We start from the raw sequence: 13304 nt of genomic DNA on the forward strand, positions 1-13304 counted from the left end.
CTTGGATTCAGAAAGCTCTGACCTTCTCTGGTAAGTGGTGGCATTGGCCTGCGGAAGCATCACCCACTTGTGCCAGTAGTATCCTGTTATTCTTATCCTATATCCCACTCCATTAACATGACAAAGTTGAAGCCCTAAGTCTCCTCGATTTACAAGCTTTCAATCAAGATTTTTAACAATAGTTTAAATTTTCATTGCAAAAAAAGGACAAAATGGCGTTTAATGGCTTTTTGCCTCTTTTTTCAGCTACCTCAGTGTTTTCCTGCTCTGCAATCTTCTGTAATAAGAACTCATACAGATATAAGGAGGCACATTGTGCAAGTTCTACAAGTGCTCACCTTCGTTCACAGGCATCTTTATATTGGGCTAAAGGTGGAAGAGGAAAACTATTTTCTAATACTGGCTTTTCTCCCAGGAATGAGAAAAGAGACATCTAACAAGATTTCTCACTAGCAAGGACAGCCAAGATGCAATAAATATCAGTCAAGGGTATTTGGGTTTGGGGAGGGGATGGGGGGGTTGTGTGCTTGTTTAATAATTTAAAGAGACAGATTCTAGGAATACAGGATGGGATAACAGGATCAGGCGTGCCAAGGATCGAAAGAGCCTAAACACAAAGATCTCTTATGAGGAAGGATTGAGAAACCTGGGGCTGTTCAGCCTGGAGAAGAGAAGGCTGAGAGCAGACCTGATCAGTGCTTACAAATACCTTAAGTGTGGGTGTCAGGAAGATGGGGCCAGTCTCTTTCCACTGGTGCCAAGTGATAGGAAAAGGGGCAATGGATACAAACTGGAACAAAAGCAGCTCTGCCTCAACATGAGGAAAAACTTATTTCCTATGAGGGTAAGCGTGCACTGGAGCAGGCTGTCCAGGGATGTCATGGAGCCTCCTTCTCTGAAGACACTCAAAACTCACCTGGACAGATTCCTGTGTGACCTGCCCTAGCTGACCTGCTTAGGACAAAGAAGAAACTGTATACAGGGGCGCTTGTTACTTAGGGATGACTTTGTTGTATTTACTCTCTCAAGGAAACTCTGAATGTGAAGGATAGGGACAGGAGAAACCAGTGTACAGTGCTTCTTCAAACACGTCCTAAGTATCAACAAAATAGCTCTTTGGAAAGCCTTCCAATTTTTAACTCCAGTGGAAAACTCTCCACTTCTGCGTGAGTGCCATGCAAAGAAACACAGTCTTTGAATTAAAAAGGACCAAAAATATTTTACTCAGAAGTTTGTGATATGATTTTATTGTCTTTTGTAACATTCTTTCCATGGCATGCCTAATACAGTATTTGTAACCACTACTAAAAGGATTGTATGAGGGCATTCTCTGCACTTACAGCCAAACTTGATAACCAGTTAGCAAACAGCTACAGTTCTTACTGTCAGGTTGATGGGGTTTTGAAGGGAACATTTAATGTCCAGAACTGCAGCCCAGCACCAGAACAATCTCACTGTCCTGAACATTATTATTATTTTCAAGGCAAATATGAACACATTCTACACGAAAGATGATGCAAACCTCAAGGTTAAGTGAAAGTCCTCAAGAGGTTTCATGACACGCTCATATGTGTCTGACTACTGCGCCCACAGCAGTACTTGTCCTAGCTAAATATGGGTGTGTTTATTTGTTAGCCATCTAGCCCATAAAACTGACACCTTGAGGGATTGTTCCAAAGTACATGTTGAAAGAAAGGTTTGTAGGGGGCTGAGGTCAGTTTTCTTCTCCTCCTGTTTTCTTCTTGCTTTGTGTGACATGCAGCTTTTAGTCTGAGAACTGGAATAACTTCTCCAAGTGACATTAAAAATAACAGCCATTTAATTATGGGCTTTTCCCAGCAGGCGTTCCAAAATCACCTCCAATGCAAGCCCAAGGATGTTAGCTCACCAGCCTGCGCATTTTGACTTCCTATGCAGGATATTCTCTTCACTCCTCCCTGCAAAAAACCCCAAGCAAACACCAGATTCAGGTTAGCCTTGTTGAACACCTGCAGATAACCACCAATAACTCGGGCGTTTGTGCTGGCTGCTTTTTGAGTGGCCAATCTCACACAGCTTTTTTCTTTGGTTCCTCCCCTACTCATGTTTGCTCTGTCTGACAAAAATAAAACCATCATGCATTGTATCTGACTGAAGCTGCAGATACCATCTTAGGGACCAAGGGAACTAAGGATCTTAGGGACCAAGGGACCTAAGGATCTTAGGGACCAAGAACTTTCCATGTAATTTATCTCCTGACACTCTTAACATTGATCATTGGTGTCGTGCCTCATCTTAAACAAAAATGTTAACTCCTCTTTTTGAGACAAAATACACTGGAGCTGAGATAGGAGCACAGAAGAGCAGAAAAGGCTTGCAGTTTACTAGTCTGGTAGGTTTACTTCAGAGCTGACACTCCATTTGAGCATCAGTACAAGGTAGTTTAGCCATCTGAATGTGCTTTACAAACAAGAAGGAAAAATAATCCAGTTTGTAGCTACTGAGAAATAGGAGAAGGTTCTTAAAACATAGTAAAAAGCAAACATTTACTGGATTATTTCAAAGTATATTACTAGAACCAACGGGACATAACTTTAAACATGTATGAAGTATTATACATAAAAATGCATAGATGTACAGTAAATATGTTGATTTATATGCAGACAGAGTAATATGTACACAAAGATTCTGTTGTGCTTCTGTAGGTCTAAGCAGTAACTCCTGCGGTGTATTACCTTAAAGCAGTTTTATTATACAACTGTTTCAACGCAGCAGGTGCCCTGAACAAGGCATATCAATGCTAAGTAGGTAAGTCCAATCCATTTGCTCTTCAAATGAACCAATACAGGAGACAAAGGCCATAAATGCAACAGTACCTACACCTTCAAGACTTCCTTTTGTATTGTTACTTCCATACGCACAAGTCCTCTCGAGGGTGATACGTAGGTTTCTTTCCTGCTTCCCTTCCATGTGGCTATCTTTGCCAGGACAAAATCTTTAACACACTTCTGCACTACTGCCACTGATTCAACTCAGTGCACTCCTGACCTTGAAGTCTTCAAGTCAAAAATGAGAAGGAAGAAAATAAAATAAAATCAAAACTATATAAATAAAACAAACAAGCTTGTGGTTTCTTTCGGTTCCTTCCCACAAGTTATTTGCCACCAATACTGTCAAAGCAGCTGACTCGTCGTGCATCCATGAGCAGGAGCATTTAGCAGCTTCTGTGCACTTTGCAAAAAAAAAAAGAAAGAAAAAGATTTCAAGAAAACAAAGTCTTCACCGGCTTGTTTTGTCTGTGGCTAAAAAGATGCTGTGCTGTTTCTGAGCCCTTTCCATCAAATTCTTTTTCTTCTTTTTCTTGTCCCTTGTTTTTGTTGGTCTTCTCCCTAAGGAAAAGAAAAATACTATGAGTCAACTAATTAAAGAATACCGAAGTGATACAAGACTGTGGTTGAAAAACTCAGTGGCAAAGAAATTATCAGTGGGGACTGCCAAGGTGATGCTGGTTACTGAGCAGTTTTTGTTGTCATATGAAAGGCAACAGAATCCCTGAGCGTCATCACAGTGATGCTGCTATGAGTAACCATCCTGCTACAGGTCTCACTTTCAGCAGGGTAACTGATGCAAGCAAGGTTATGCAAGTGCCTGGGGCCCAGAGCCAAACCAGTATACAGATTCCTAGCTGACTGAAAGCTGGATGCGTGCCTTAGACCCTTGCCTACGTTTGCTTGAGTGAGTAATCCTATTTAATTCAAGTGTAATACATCCATGATTTCAGTGAGAACTTAGGCATCACAGCCCAAGTATTCAGTTGGATGTCATCCTGCATGCTTTGGCACAAACAGTGCTGCCTCTGCAAAGAACTGCTATTTCTCATTAGTATGCTGTGCCTAATTCTCACAGCACATTACTGTGCAGGAACAAACATTTCATTATATGTTTCTTACTATTGGAAATTCACTGACAAATAGCTAACATCAGGAAATTAGAATCAATGCAAGAAAAAGAACAAAAATCCTCAGGCTTCTAGGGCAGGCAAGTCTTTTCCTGTTCATCTCTAAATATGAATCAGTGTCCTTTGATTCTCTTAGCAAAGGTCCAGGGACTGAAAAACTGCTGGATACAAAGGCTCTTCTTCAGGAATGCATTACCTTTTACGTGTATGCTAAAATCCTATCAACTTTAGTAGGATTTAAGGAGACGGCCAAATGCTGTCTGGAAGGAAAATGGTCTGGGTTTTCTAGCAGCATTGTATACTGAAATATGTGATCAGTGGTTAAAAAAAAAAATAATAAATGAGGTTATGAGTCTCTAGATTCAATTGCAAACTTTCAGGAGAACTAACTGAACTGCAGAAAGAAGTGAAAGGAAACTCAAGTAGCAGATGAGATAAAAATGTGAAAAGGCCTTTTCTTCCACTTTGTCAGCACATTGTTAATGGGGAGAAATGTTTGCCAGTCTGGCTTTGTCTTACTTCCAAACTGTTTCTTAATTAAGAAAGGCCCAAAGTGGTATGAAGCAATTGATCATCTAATTTTAAAGGTATCAATATTTATGATTCATTAAAACTCCAGCTCACGTATTTGTAATATGCTCTCTAGGGATTACAGGCATCCTTGTAAATAAAATAGGACAGGACGTTAAGCTAATGAGCATGAGGTTATTCCATATTAAAATCATAAGGGTCCTTGGAGTTTACTTCTGCTTCTCATTAGAGTCTGGCATTAATGCTGCTGTGGCATTTTGCCATTCTTAAATCGAGCTAATCCTACACAGTAAAACCTCAGTCCAAGCAATCATTAATCAAAGCAGCTTTTACGCTAAAACTCTTTAGTAACCCCGTATCTAATGACCAGACACACCTAATGAGGTCAGGGAGAAGGAGCACTTGACACAGAGCGGCATTACAAGGTGGTTTGAATGAGAGAAATGTCCACATCACCCTTTCATGACATCATTCTACTATTGGGTATATTGTGAGGCATCAGAAGCAGGACGAGGGTACCATCCAGCACTCTGCTCTAGCTTGCATGGTAAAGAGTCCAACCTTTTCTAACCTGAATCTTAAAAATACTTATTAAGGAGGGAGTAGATATGGGGAAACAGTCCCAAACCATGCTGCTCATCAGTGGCTTCTCAGCAGGACCAATTAGAGCTTTATTGGAGTTTTGCTATCCTCTTTGCTCAGTGATCTTACTTTCTGAGGGTTTGCACTGGACAGACTGATTAATAAAGGCTACACAAACTCCAGAGCGTGCCTCATCTAGTTTTGCCTACAACCACTTGCAGGGAGCTAGAGGAAATGCTCCCTGTAAGTTTAAGGTTGTGAAAGGACCTGTAACTTTTCCTCTGAAAAGTCTGGAGCTGCAGAGATAAAATGGCACACAACCCACCTGCTATCTTTGCCTAAGCCTTACAGCTTCTGTGACACAAATCAAGTTGCCAGCACACTCCCCGTACTACATGCTTACGAAAAGAAATTAATTGGACTACATTAGATTAGAGTGATTTGATGTGTCATTGTCATTTGATGTCATTTGTGTCATTTGATGTGTCATTGTGCAACAGACGTTGTGGTGCTTTTGCCCCAGGGCACACCAAACCCTCTTTTGCCTGTGCCGTGGAATAGCAACCGCTGTGGAGACAGCACCACTGAGCCCCTGGCACCTGTTAATGAGCTCTGTGGATGCTCACTGTATTTCCATGTGCCCTGTTGTATAGCCTCATTATTTTCAGGAAATACTGAGCCACACACAGTCCAAATGGCTGGTGATGCTGGAGTCCCAAATCCCAACTGCCATTTTAAGCTCTGAGGAGACCTTATCATGGCCTTCCAGTATCTGAAGGGGGCTACAAGAAAGCTGGGGAGGGACTTGTTAGGATGTCAGATAGTGATAGGACTGGGGGGAAATGGAGCAAAACTAGAAATGGGGAGATTCAGAATGGATGTTAAGAAGAAATTCTTCCCCATGAGGGTGGTGAGACACTGGCACAGGTTGCCCAGGGAGGTGGTGGAAGCTTCATCCCTGGAGGTTTTTAAGGCCAGGCTGGATGAGGCTCTGAGCAACCTGAGCCAGTATAAGGTGTCCCTGTCCATGGAAGGGTGGTTGGAACTGGATAATCCAAGGTCAGTTCCAACCCTGACAAATCTGTGATTCTATGATTTTGACCAGAATGCAAAAGCTATTTCTTGGCTAACCATCAGCTCCCATGCTGTTACTAGAACACAACAGAGATATGGGATTAGCAAGAAAACTGATTTTAAAGACTAGAGAGTTCAAAGTATGTTGCTGAAGTCCCCACACATGAGAACTTTTATTAAATTCATATTTCAATTAGTGTTTATTTTATCAGCAGAAGAACACTGAACAGAAATAACTTCTGAATATCTGGCTACAGATGTCTTTTGAAGAACATGACATTTATGATATGGGAAGTAGGTCCTCAAAGGGGATCTGGGAGCCAGACCCTCCCAGTTCCTCAGCTGGAGGGCAGTGGATGGAAGAAGCATTGCCCTGTGACCGGGAGTCAGAGGCTACTTCTGCTCTGTGCCATGGGTCAGGTGTGGAGAACTTCATTTACAAGGAGCCTTGCACGACCTCCCACAAACACCGCCAGGCTGATTGCTCTGGAGAGGAAGAGCCCTGGCCCCAAGACCCTCTGTAGGGCACAGCAGGGCTCTGCCACACTTGGTATTACTGAGGCAGTTGTGAAGAAGTGGCTTTTTAGCCACATATTATAGCCCAGAATGTGCCGTTGCACACAGGAGGCACTTGCTGGCTGAAGCAAACAAGCAGTGAGAGCAAAAGGCCTCTCTGTGTCTCCCTAAAGAGAGGTTTTACTGCTACAAGGAACAGGTTATAGTGCTGCTGCATGTGGCAGAAACTGACAGTACCTGAGACATTAAGTCTGATCCACCTAACCTATACGTCCCTCCTGATCAGAAACAGCACACAAGCCACCAAGCTGTTGAGCTGTCTGCCTGGGATCCCCAGCTAGCACCACTCTGTAGGTGACAGACATCCTTCCTGATGAAAGCTTGCCTTTGTCACCTGGCAGCTAGGCACACACCTCGCTTCCCCTTTCCACTTAGAGGTCTCTAAATCAGGTCTCAAAATCAGGTCTCATCTGCAGTATTTATTTTATGACTGCAAACAATTCCTTTTTTTAAAGCCTTTGGTGTTAACAGCAATGGGAGCAAATACAAATCCTTCACACAGAGAGCAGAATGCCTGAGCAATGTTCAGGTTACTGTGGTCCTATTGTCATTTTGATTGCATTTTCCCTTCCATACTAGCCAACAAACTTTTCCTTGAAAACCATTTGCTATCTCTGTCCGAGAGGGCTCCTCAACCAATCAGCTTTGAGCACAACTTACAGAAGTTCTTTAGGGCTCTGTCAAGTTGTGTGTACACTCTGGTCAATTTAGGATACACATTACCTGGTTCAGAGAGAACCTTCATTGCCTTCTGTCAGCTGCAGTGGCAGCTTTGTCCAGACAGAGTTTGGGTAGTAGGTGGCGAATAGTGCAATCCTGGCTCTCCAGAATTAAAATGCAGCATATTGCTCGAGATCCTTGGCCAGAGAGACAGCATCATTTCAATATCTGAACTGCCCTTCACCTGCTGTACAAATACTGTGCTTATAGAATCTGTCCATGGGTGGTTTCTGCAGGCAGAGCAAACACACTCAACACACATCCACGTGAGGGCAGCATGGATTTACACTGAAGGCATTCAAATGGCAAAACAAGAAGCAACAACTACCTGCCGCTTTATTTCATTGTGTAACTCCCTCACCATTTCTCACCATATACAGGTGATTATTTTAGAGATATCAGAATGTTTAATACTCCCTTGCTTATTTAAAACATTTTTTTTCTCTTGATGACTGGTGAATAATGAGACTTAAGTGTGTCTGTCTGCTTCCCTTCCTTGGATTTTCATGTGCAGCATTTTCAGGGCTAGCAGGAAAGGCACAATGGTGTCTTGGGATAACAGCAGACCTTGCGAAATACATCTTTTAATCTTCTCTCCATCTGTCCCTTTAGGAGTTAAATACTGCACACTGGTACACCATTCCACAGCTGCAGTTCTATCACAGACCCTGCATGTGGCAGTGTCTCACCCATGTGGTCAACCAGAAAAGTTGTTACACTCAAGTCAGTTGCTGAAGGATAGCAGACACCAGGAAATTACTGACTGCGGTAATTGCACAGCTTTGGGTAAATTATTGTATCCGAACCAACACTTAACATTGCATACACTTGGTGTTTGTACACACCAGGTATCAGCTACTGAGATGAAAGATAATTTAAAAGAATCAAAGAAATATTCCTCCACTAAAAGAAATATCAAATTATCCCAAGCTTCTGTATCTTGAGCCCACTATTTTTTTATTGTTCTTTCTGGTTTGACACATCCACTAAGAAAATAAAGGGTTTACCATTTAGGGCCAGAATAAGCAAAGTAAGGTACTCTCTTTCTCCCATAGTGCATATCTACTTTTCATCTGACTGGAATACAAACTAAGCAACACTAAACTCTGATGTTCTTTCCTGCTGGACAATATTGAATATCAGCAGACATTGTCATCTGTTTAAGAAATACAGAGTCCTCCACTAAGAATGGAATTTATATGTCATGGAGAGTTCAGTGGAATTTTTTCCTCAGCTTTAGGGCAAATTCACTGGGAAAAGAGTTGCCTTACATTGCTGAAAAGCCACGAATTCCCCACTGTGCAGTATTCCAGGGTACACAGTAGATGGCAGTGACATATTAACTGAAAACTGCTTTAACACTTCCATCATTTCAAAGCTTATAACGTTTATTTTGTAAAAATACCCATCAATCTGCCTAAAACATAAGCCATCCAACTCGTTAATGACTGCAAAACATTCACTCCTACAGACTCAGGGAAGGAAGCACAGGGAAGAAGACAGCTGGCAAACTCAAGGCATCGTGAAAACTCTGACAGAAGACCTGTGTTTAACTGGATCAGACAGATGTTTAGATGTTGGGTTGCAGTGTCCTTTCAGCCACAGCTCTGTGAAAACAGGTGGGCCTCCATCGCAGCCAAAGTTTTTATCTAATGCAGATTTATCTCAGAATTCAAATAATGATATCAGTTGCCGGCAGAGTACTCACTATTCTTATCTCAGTCAACACCATGTCAGAGCAGATGCTTTGCAAGCAGAGCCAAACAAAATATTTCCAGTGAAAGGTTTGGGTTTGTTTATTTTTCTTCCTTTCATGGTGCAACATGAAGAAAATTTCCAAATAGTAAAAACTTATTTATACCCAGGAAAGAGCATGCATACACTTCTAAACTGACTTAAACTACACAGGCAACAACTGCAGCTAAGAACTAATGGACTTTTCCCACCCAGTAACATTAATTTTTTTTTTATCTCCTCATATGGGAAACAGAAAATCAATTCTGTTGAGACATTTATTTGAGGCAACTGCACAGTTTGACTTCATGCTAGAACCTGCATTTTATCCACGTACGGATTTCTTGCACAGAGAGAGGTTACACTGGCAGCTTGGGTGGTTGGGTTTTTTAAGCTTTTCTTCTGTGAAATACTATTTAGTTGTGAAGGCTTTATCTTTTTTAATTCCCTTTAAGGGATTTTGGTCAAGTTATGAGGAATAATTTCCTTCCAGGCCCTTTTTCTTGTTTTCTTTTAACTGAAACAGCTCAAAAAATACTTTTAATGATCATTTCTGCCTCTCCTCAAGTAATGCACGAGTAACCCTATGGAAGTTCACAACCAAAGGAGGCTAAATTGAAACTTGACACAATAAAGTACAAACCATCAGGAACACTCCTGCTCAATAACAATTGGAAGTGAAGGAATTGTGCACCAGATTGCTGCACCTTCACTGCTCACTGATAATCTTTTAGTTCATGCTCATGAAGGGGCTGACACAGAAGGTATTCATACTGCCTACCTAAATATGGTCAAGTTAATCTCCCTTTATCCATAACTACATTAGTGTATAATATGCACACTTTTCCCTTCTCTTCAGACATTGGCTTTCTTCACCAAACCCACAAACTTGATTCATTACAGTTTTCATTATCTGTACCATCACCACAATGGAGCTGCTGCCTTGGCTTATAGTTAGGATATTATCTTTTCTGATAGTTCCCCTCTGCTGATGAGAGCACCAAACTCTTTGATGATCCAGATTTAGCTTTCAGGACTTCCCTTTACCTGTACTCTCCATAATAATGCTACACATGCATTGCTAAGCAGAGTTAGAGACTAGGCCCAGATACTGTTGCTCAATTGTCTGTTGTGTTGTGTCCTGGGCAGCCCCTGCCCTTCCCAGAGAGACAGCACAGATCAGGGCTGCTTCCACAGGCTTGCCCCTGGTTTGGGAGCTCTTGAGCAGAGCAATAGAGCTGTGGACCAACCTGGGCAACTCCATGCAATGCCAGAAAACATCCACAGCACCTTTAATTACCTCCTACGGAGTCAGTAACTATCTCTGAGCTATGACCAGTTCTGAAATTTGTGGCTTCATCCTTAGATGTAGTACAGGAGCTTTCTAACTGGCTTGAAGAGAAGCTCTTCCCCAGGACTACCTATGAGGACCTAATACTCACATGCATGCCATACTGACTTATGCTTCAACCAGTTAATTCCATGTCACACAGCCACAGGACGTTTATTCACGATCAGCAGCTGGAGAAAGGAAACTATTCACCCTAAATCTTACTTGTTTCCCAATATTGTCACACCAGCTTTTAATGGATATTAAAACTAACACTGCACAGCCATTTGGAAAAGAAAAACTGATGCATACAGTATCAAATACAGGTTTTGGGTTTGTGCTAGTATCATTAAATCACTCTCACAACTTCAGATACAGATTTAAGGTCCATAGAGCACTTTTAGAAGTCTTTTGTTTATACAGAATCTACTTCACATTGAAGTTAAGAATGTAAAATCACCTGGCTGGGTTCTGTTAAGCAGCTTTCAAAGCTCTGCCATTATCTTTGGAAAAGGAGTGCATGAAGAGTGCAAAAAGGCACCAGGATGATAGGCCCTGCATAACATGGTCATGTTGCATCATGTGAGCTGTCCACTGTCTCTGTAGGAAGTGGCAGCAGAGCCTTCCCCAGGATGTTGATGCTAATATTTTCCCACTGCAAACACACCATGGAGAGAACCATCAAAAGGAACATTTGGACTAAAGGGTGAGTTCCAGCTCTTCAGGGGAAAACACTGTTCCCTCCCAGCCCCAAAACTGATATTCAAAGAGGTTTACAACCACCACACATTCATCAGCACATCCACAGTGCTTAACTTTTTATTTTAAAGGAGAATAAATCAGACTAATATATCAGATGGTGATTGTTTTATGCTGCCTGACAGACTTGGCCTGGAACATGAAAGAAAGAAGCTGTATGACCATCAGCTATTTGTGTTATTGTCTGCTTTATTTCCTACAGAAATACCATTAAGCCTGTTTTCATTGTCCTGCACCACACATCTGGAGCTTTGCTTCACCCCTGCCTCCCAGCCTGGCTGTGTTTCTGGCAGTGTCTGTGGTGGCCATCTCAAACTCTGGACTATGTAATTATAAAAACATTCACCATGAATTTAAAACTACTGAATTAATTTTATTTAAACTGCCTCCTGGAGTTCTTTCCTGAGTGTTTAAGCAATGTTTGGTTCAACTCTCTGCACAGGAAAAGCTTTGCACTCCAATCTCCACAAAACCCCTCTCCAAGCAGCTCTTTAAATGTCCTCAAGTTGTTGTGAAGTGTTAACTACTATTTTTTTGGCTAACTGGTGCTTAAGGCTTGAACATGAACTGGCTGGGGACAGTAAATAAGATAAACTGACCTTAAAAGTCTTTCTTTTTGTTTTTCTCCACAATAATGCCTAAACAGACCATGAGTCCACTTAGGCTTTTCCACTCACAAGGCATTACACTGGTGTATGGCACTCATTCGTTTCTTGTTCCCCAGAAAAATATTTTTGCCCAAGATAAAATAAGCCTTCAAAAGTATAATACCTATTAGGTCTCAGTGAGTGGTTTGGAAAATATTTAATATCCTTCTGATTTTTTTTTTTTTTGGGGGGGGGGGGGAAGGTATTACAGATAATGATTTATTTATAGGCATTTTTGAAGCTTTCCTTTGACATCAGTCAGAACACAGTGTAAAACTGCCAAAAGAAGAAAAGTCAATCTGATATGCTTAGGGATTTTCATAGTGAAAGAGCCCAATTTGAAGGAAATAAATGAGGTGGTTTCAAAGTCATGGTGATTGAAAGTGGAAATTCACACAGAAACAAACTACTTATGCTGTGCTTTCTTCAAATTATACTCTACAGCTTTTCCAAATAAATTCAAGCCTGCCTGTAAAAGAAGTATTAGACATAATGTGTTCTATATTAAATTTTACTGCAGATGCGCATGGGAGCATAGTAAGGGCAAACCACAAGCCAAATAACCTGTGATTTCTCAAAGTTTATTATGAGACTTAATAACTCAAAGTGTCTTGTTTTCCTTGAAGCCAGCTGAACCAGGTCTTATCTGAGGTTCACTACATCAAGATTGTCTCAAACCTTTTAAAAGTCTGCAGATTCAATATAAATACTTAGAGAGGAAAGTCAGATCATGCATGTCTCTTTAAGAATGTCTACACTTTATATTAATCTAATTGAACACACATTTCATTACTTAAAACTTAGGATGATGCAGTGCTTGGAAGTGAGAACTGGGGTCAAAAGAACCTTTAGTGAGATCTCTGACATATAAACATGAGAAATCCAACATCATTCTCATATGCCACTGAGGCTAACAACTTGTTAGAGCACTACATCCAGAGTAGATCTGAACACAAGAGGAGATGGAGCATCCACCACTTCCTCTGGTAATTGCCCCATCACTTAATCATCCACTGCCAGAAACTCCTGCTCAGCTATTATTTCATATTATGCCTTTTCATCCCAGATCAGACTTTCCTCGTCATGCACCGTAGATAGATCTCTGCTCATCATCTTTCTGAGGAGTTAAACATATGGCAGTCTTTGTGCATCTTTTTCAGAAGCTCTCAGATAAAGTTTCTGACTCTTATCTGCACCCTTTCCAGCTGAATTCTCTGTTTGGATTTCCAGTATCTTCTACAAATCTCAGATTGGCTGTCAGAGTTCTGCTCACATACAGGGCAGAATGGATTTATTGTGCTTTTTCCCTATTACCAAATTTTTGCAGCCAACAATTCCATTTGATTTTTTAATGTTTTTTCTTTACATTGTAGCAGACCCATGTGATTTCTTCTGGAAAATACTGCTTTTTAGA

The 13304-nt window shown here is 41.2% G+C and overlaps 1 protein-coding gene across 1 annotated transcript in view; it reads right to left on the minus strand.

Moving 5' to 3' along the window:
• Nucleotides 1–1231: 1231 nt before the first annotated feature.
• Nucleotides 1232–13304, minus strand: part of RSPO2 (R-spondin 2) — a 90900-nt gene continuing 78827 nt past the window's right edge. The window contains 1 exon segment of the mRNA XM_068161287.1: nt 1232–3368. Within this exon segment, the coding sequence (XP_068017388.1) occupies nt 3259–3368 (110 nt within the window). The 3' untranslated portion in view covers nt 1232–3258.

This window comes from Melanerpes formicivorus, unplaced genomic scaffold, assembly GCF_026170545.1.
Source record: "Melanerpes formicivorus ecotype bairdi unplaced genomic scaffold, bMelFor1.0.p_v2 SCAF_56, whole genome shotgun sequence".
NCBI classification, from domain to species: Eukaryota; Metazoa; Chordata; class Aves; order Piciformes; family Picidae; genus Melanerpes; species Melanerpes formicivorus.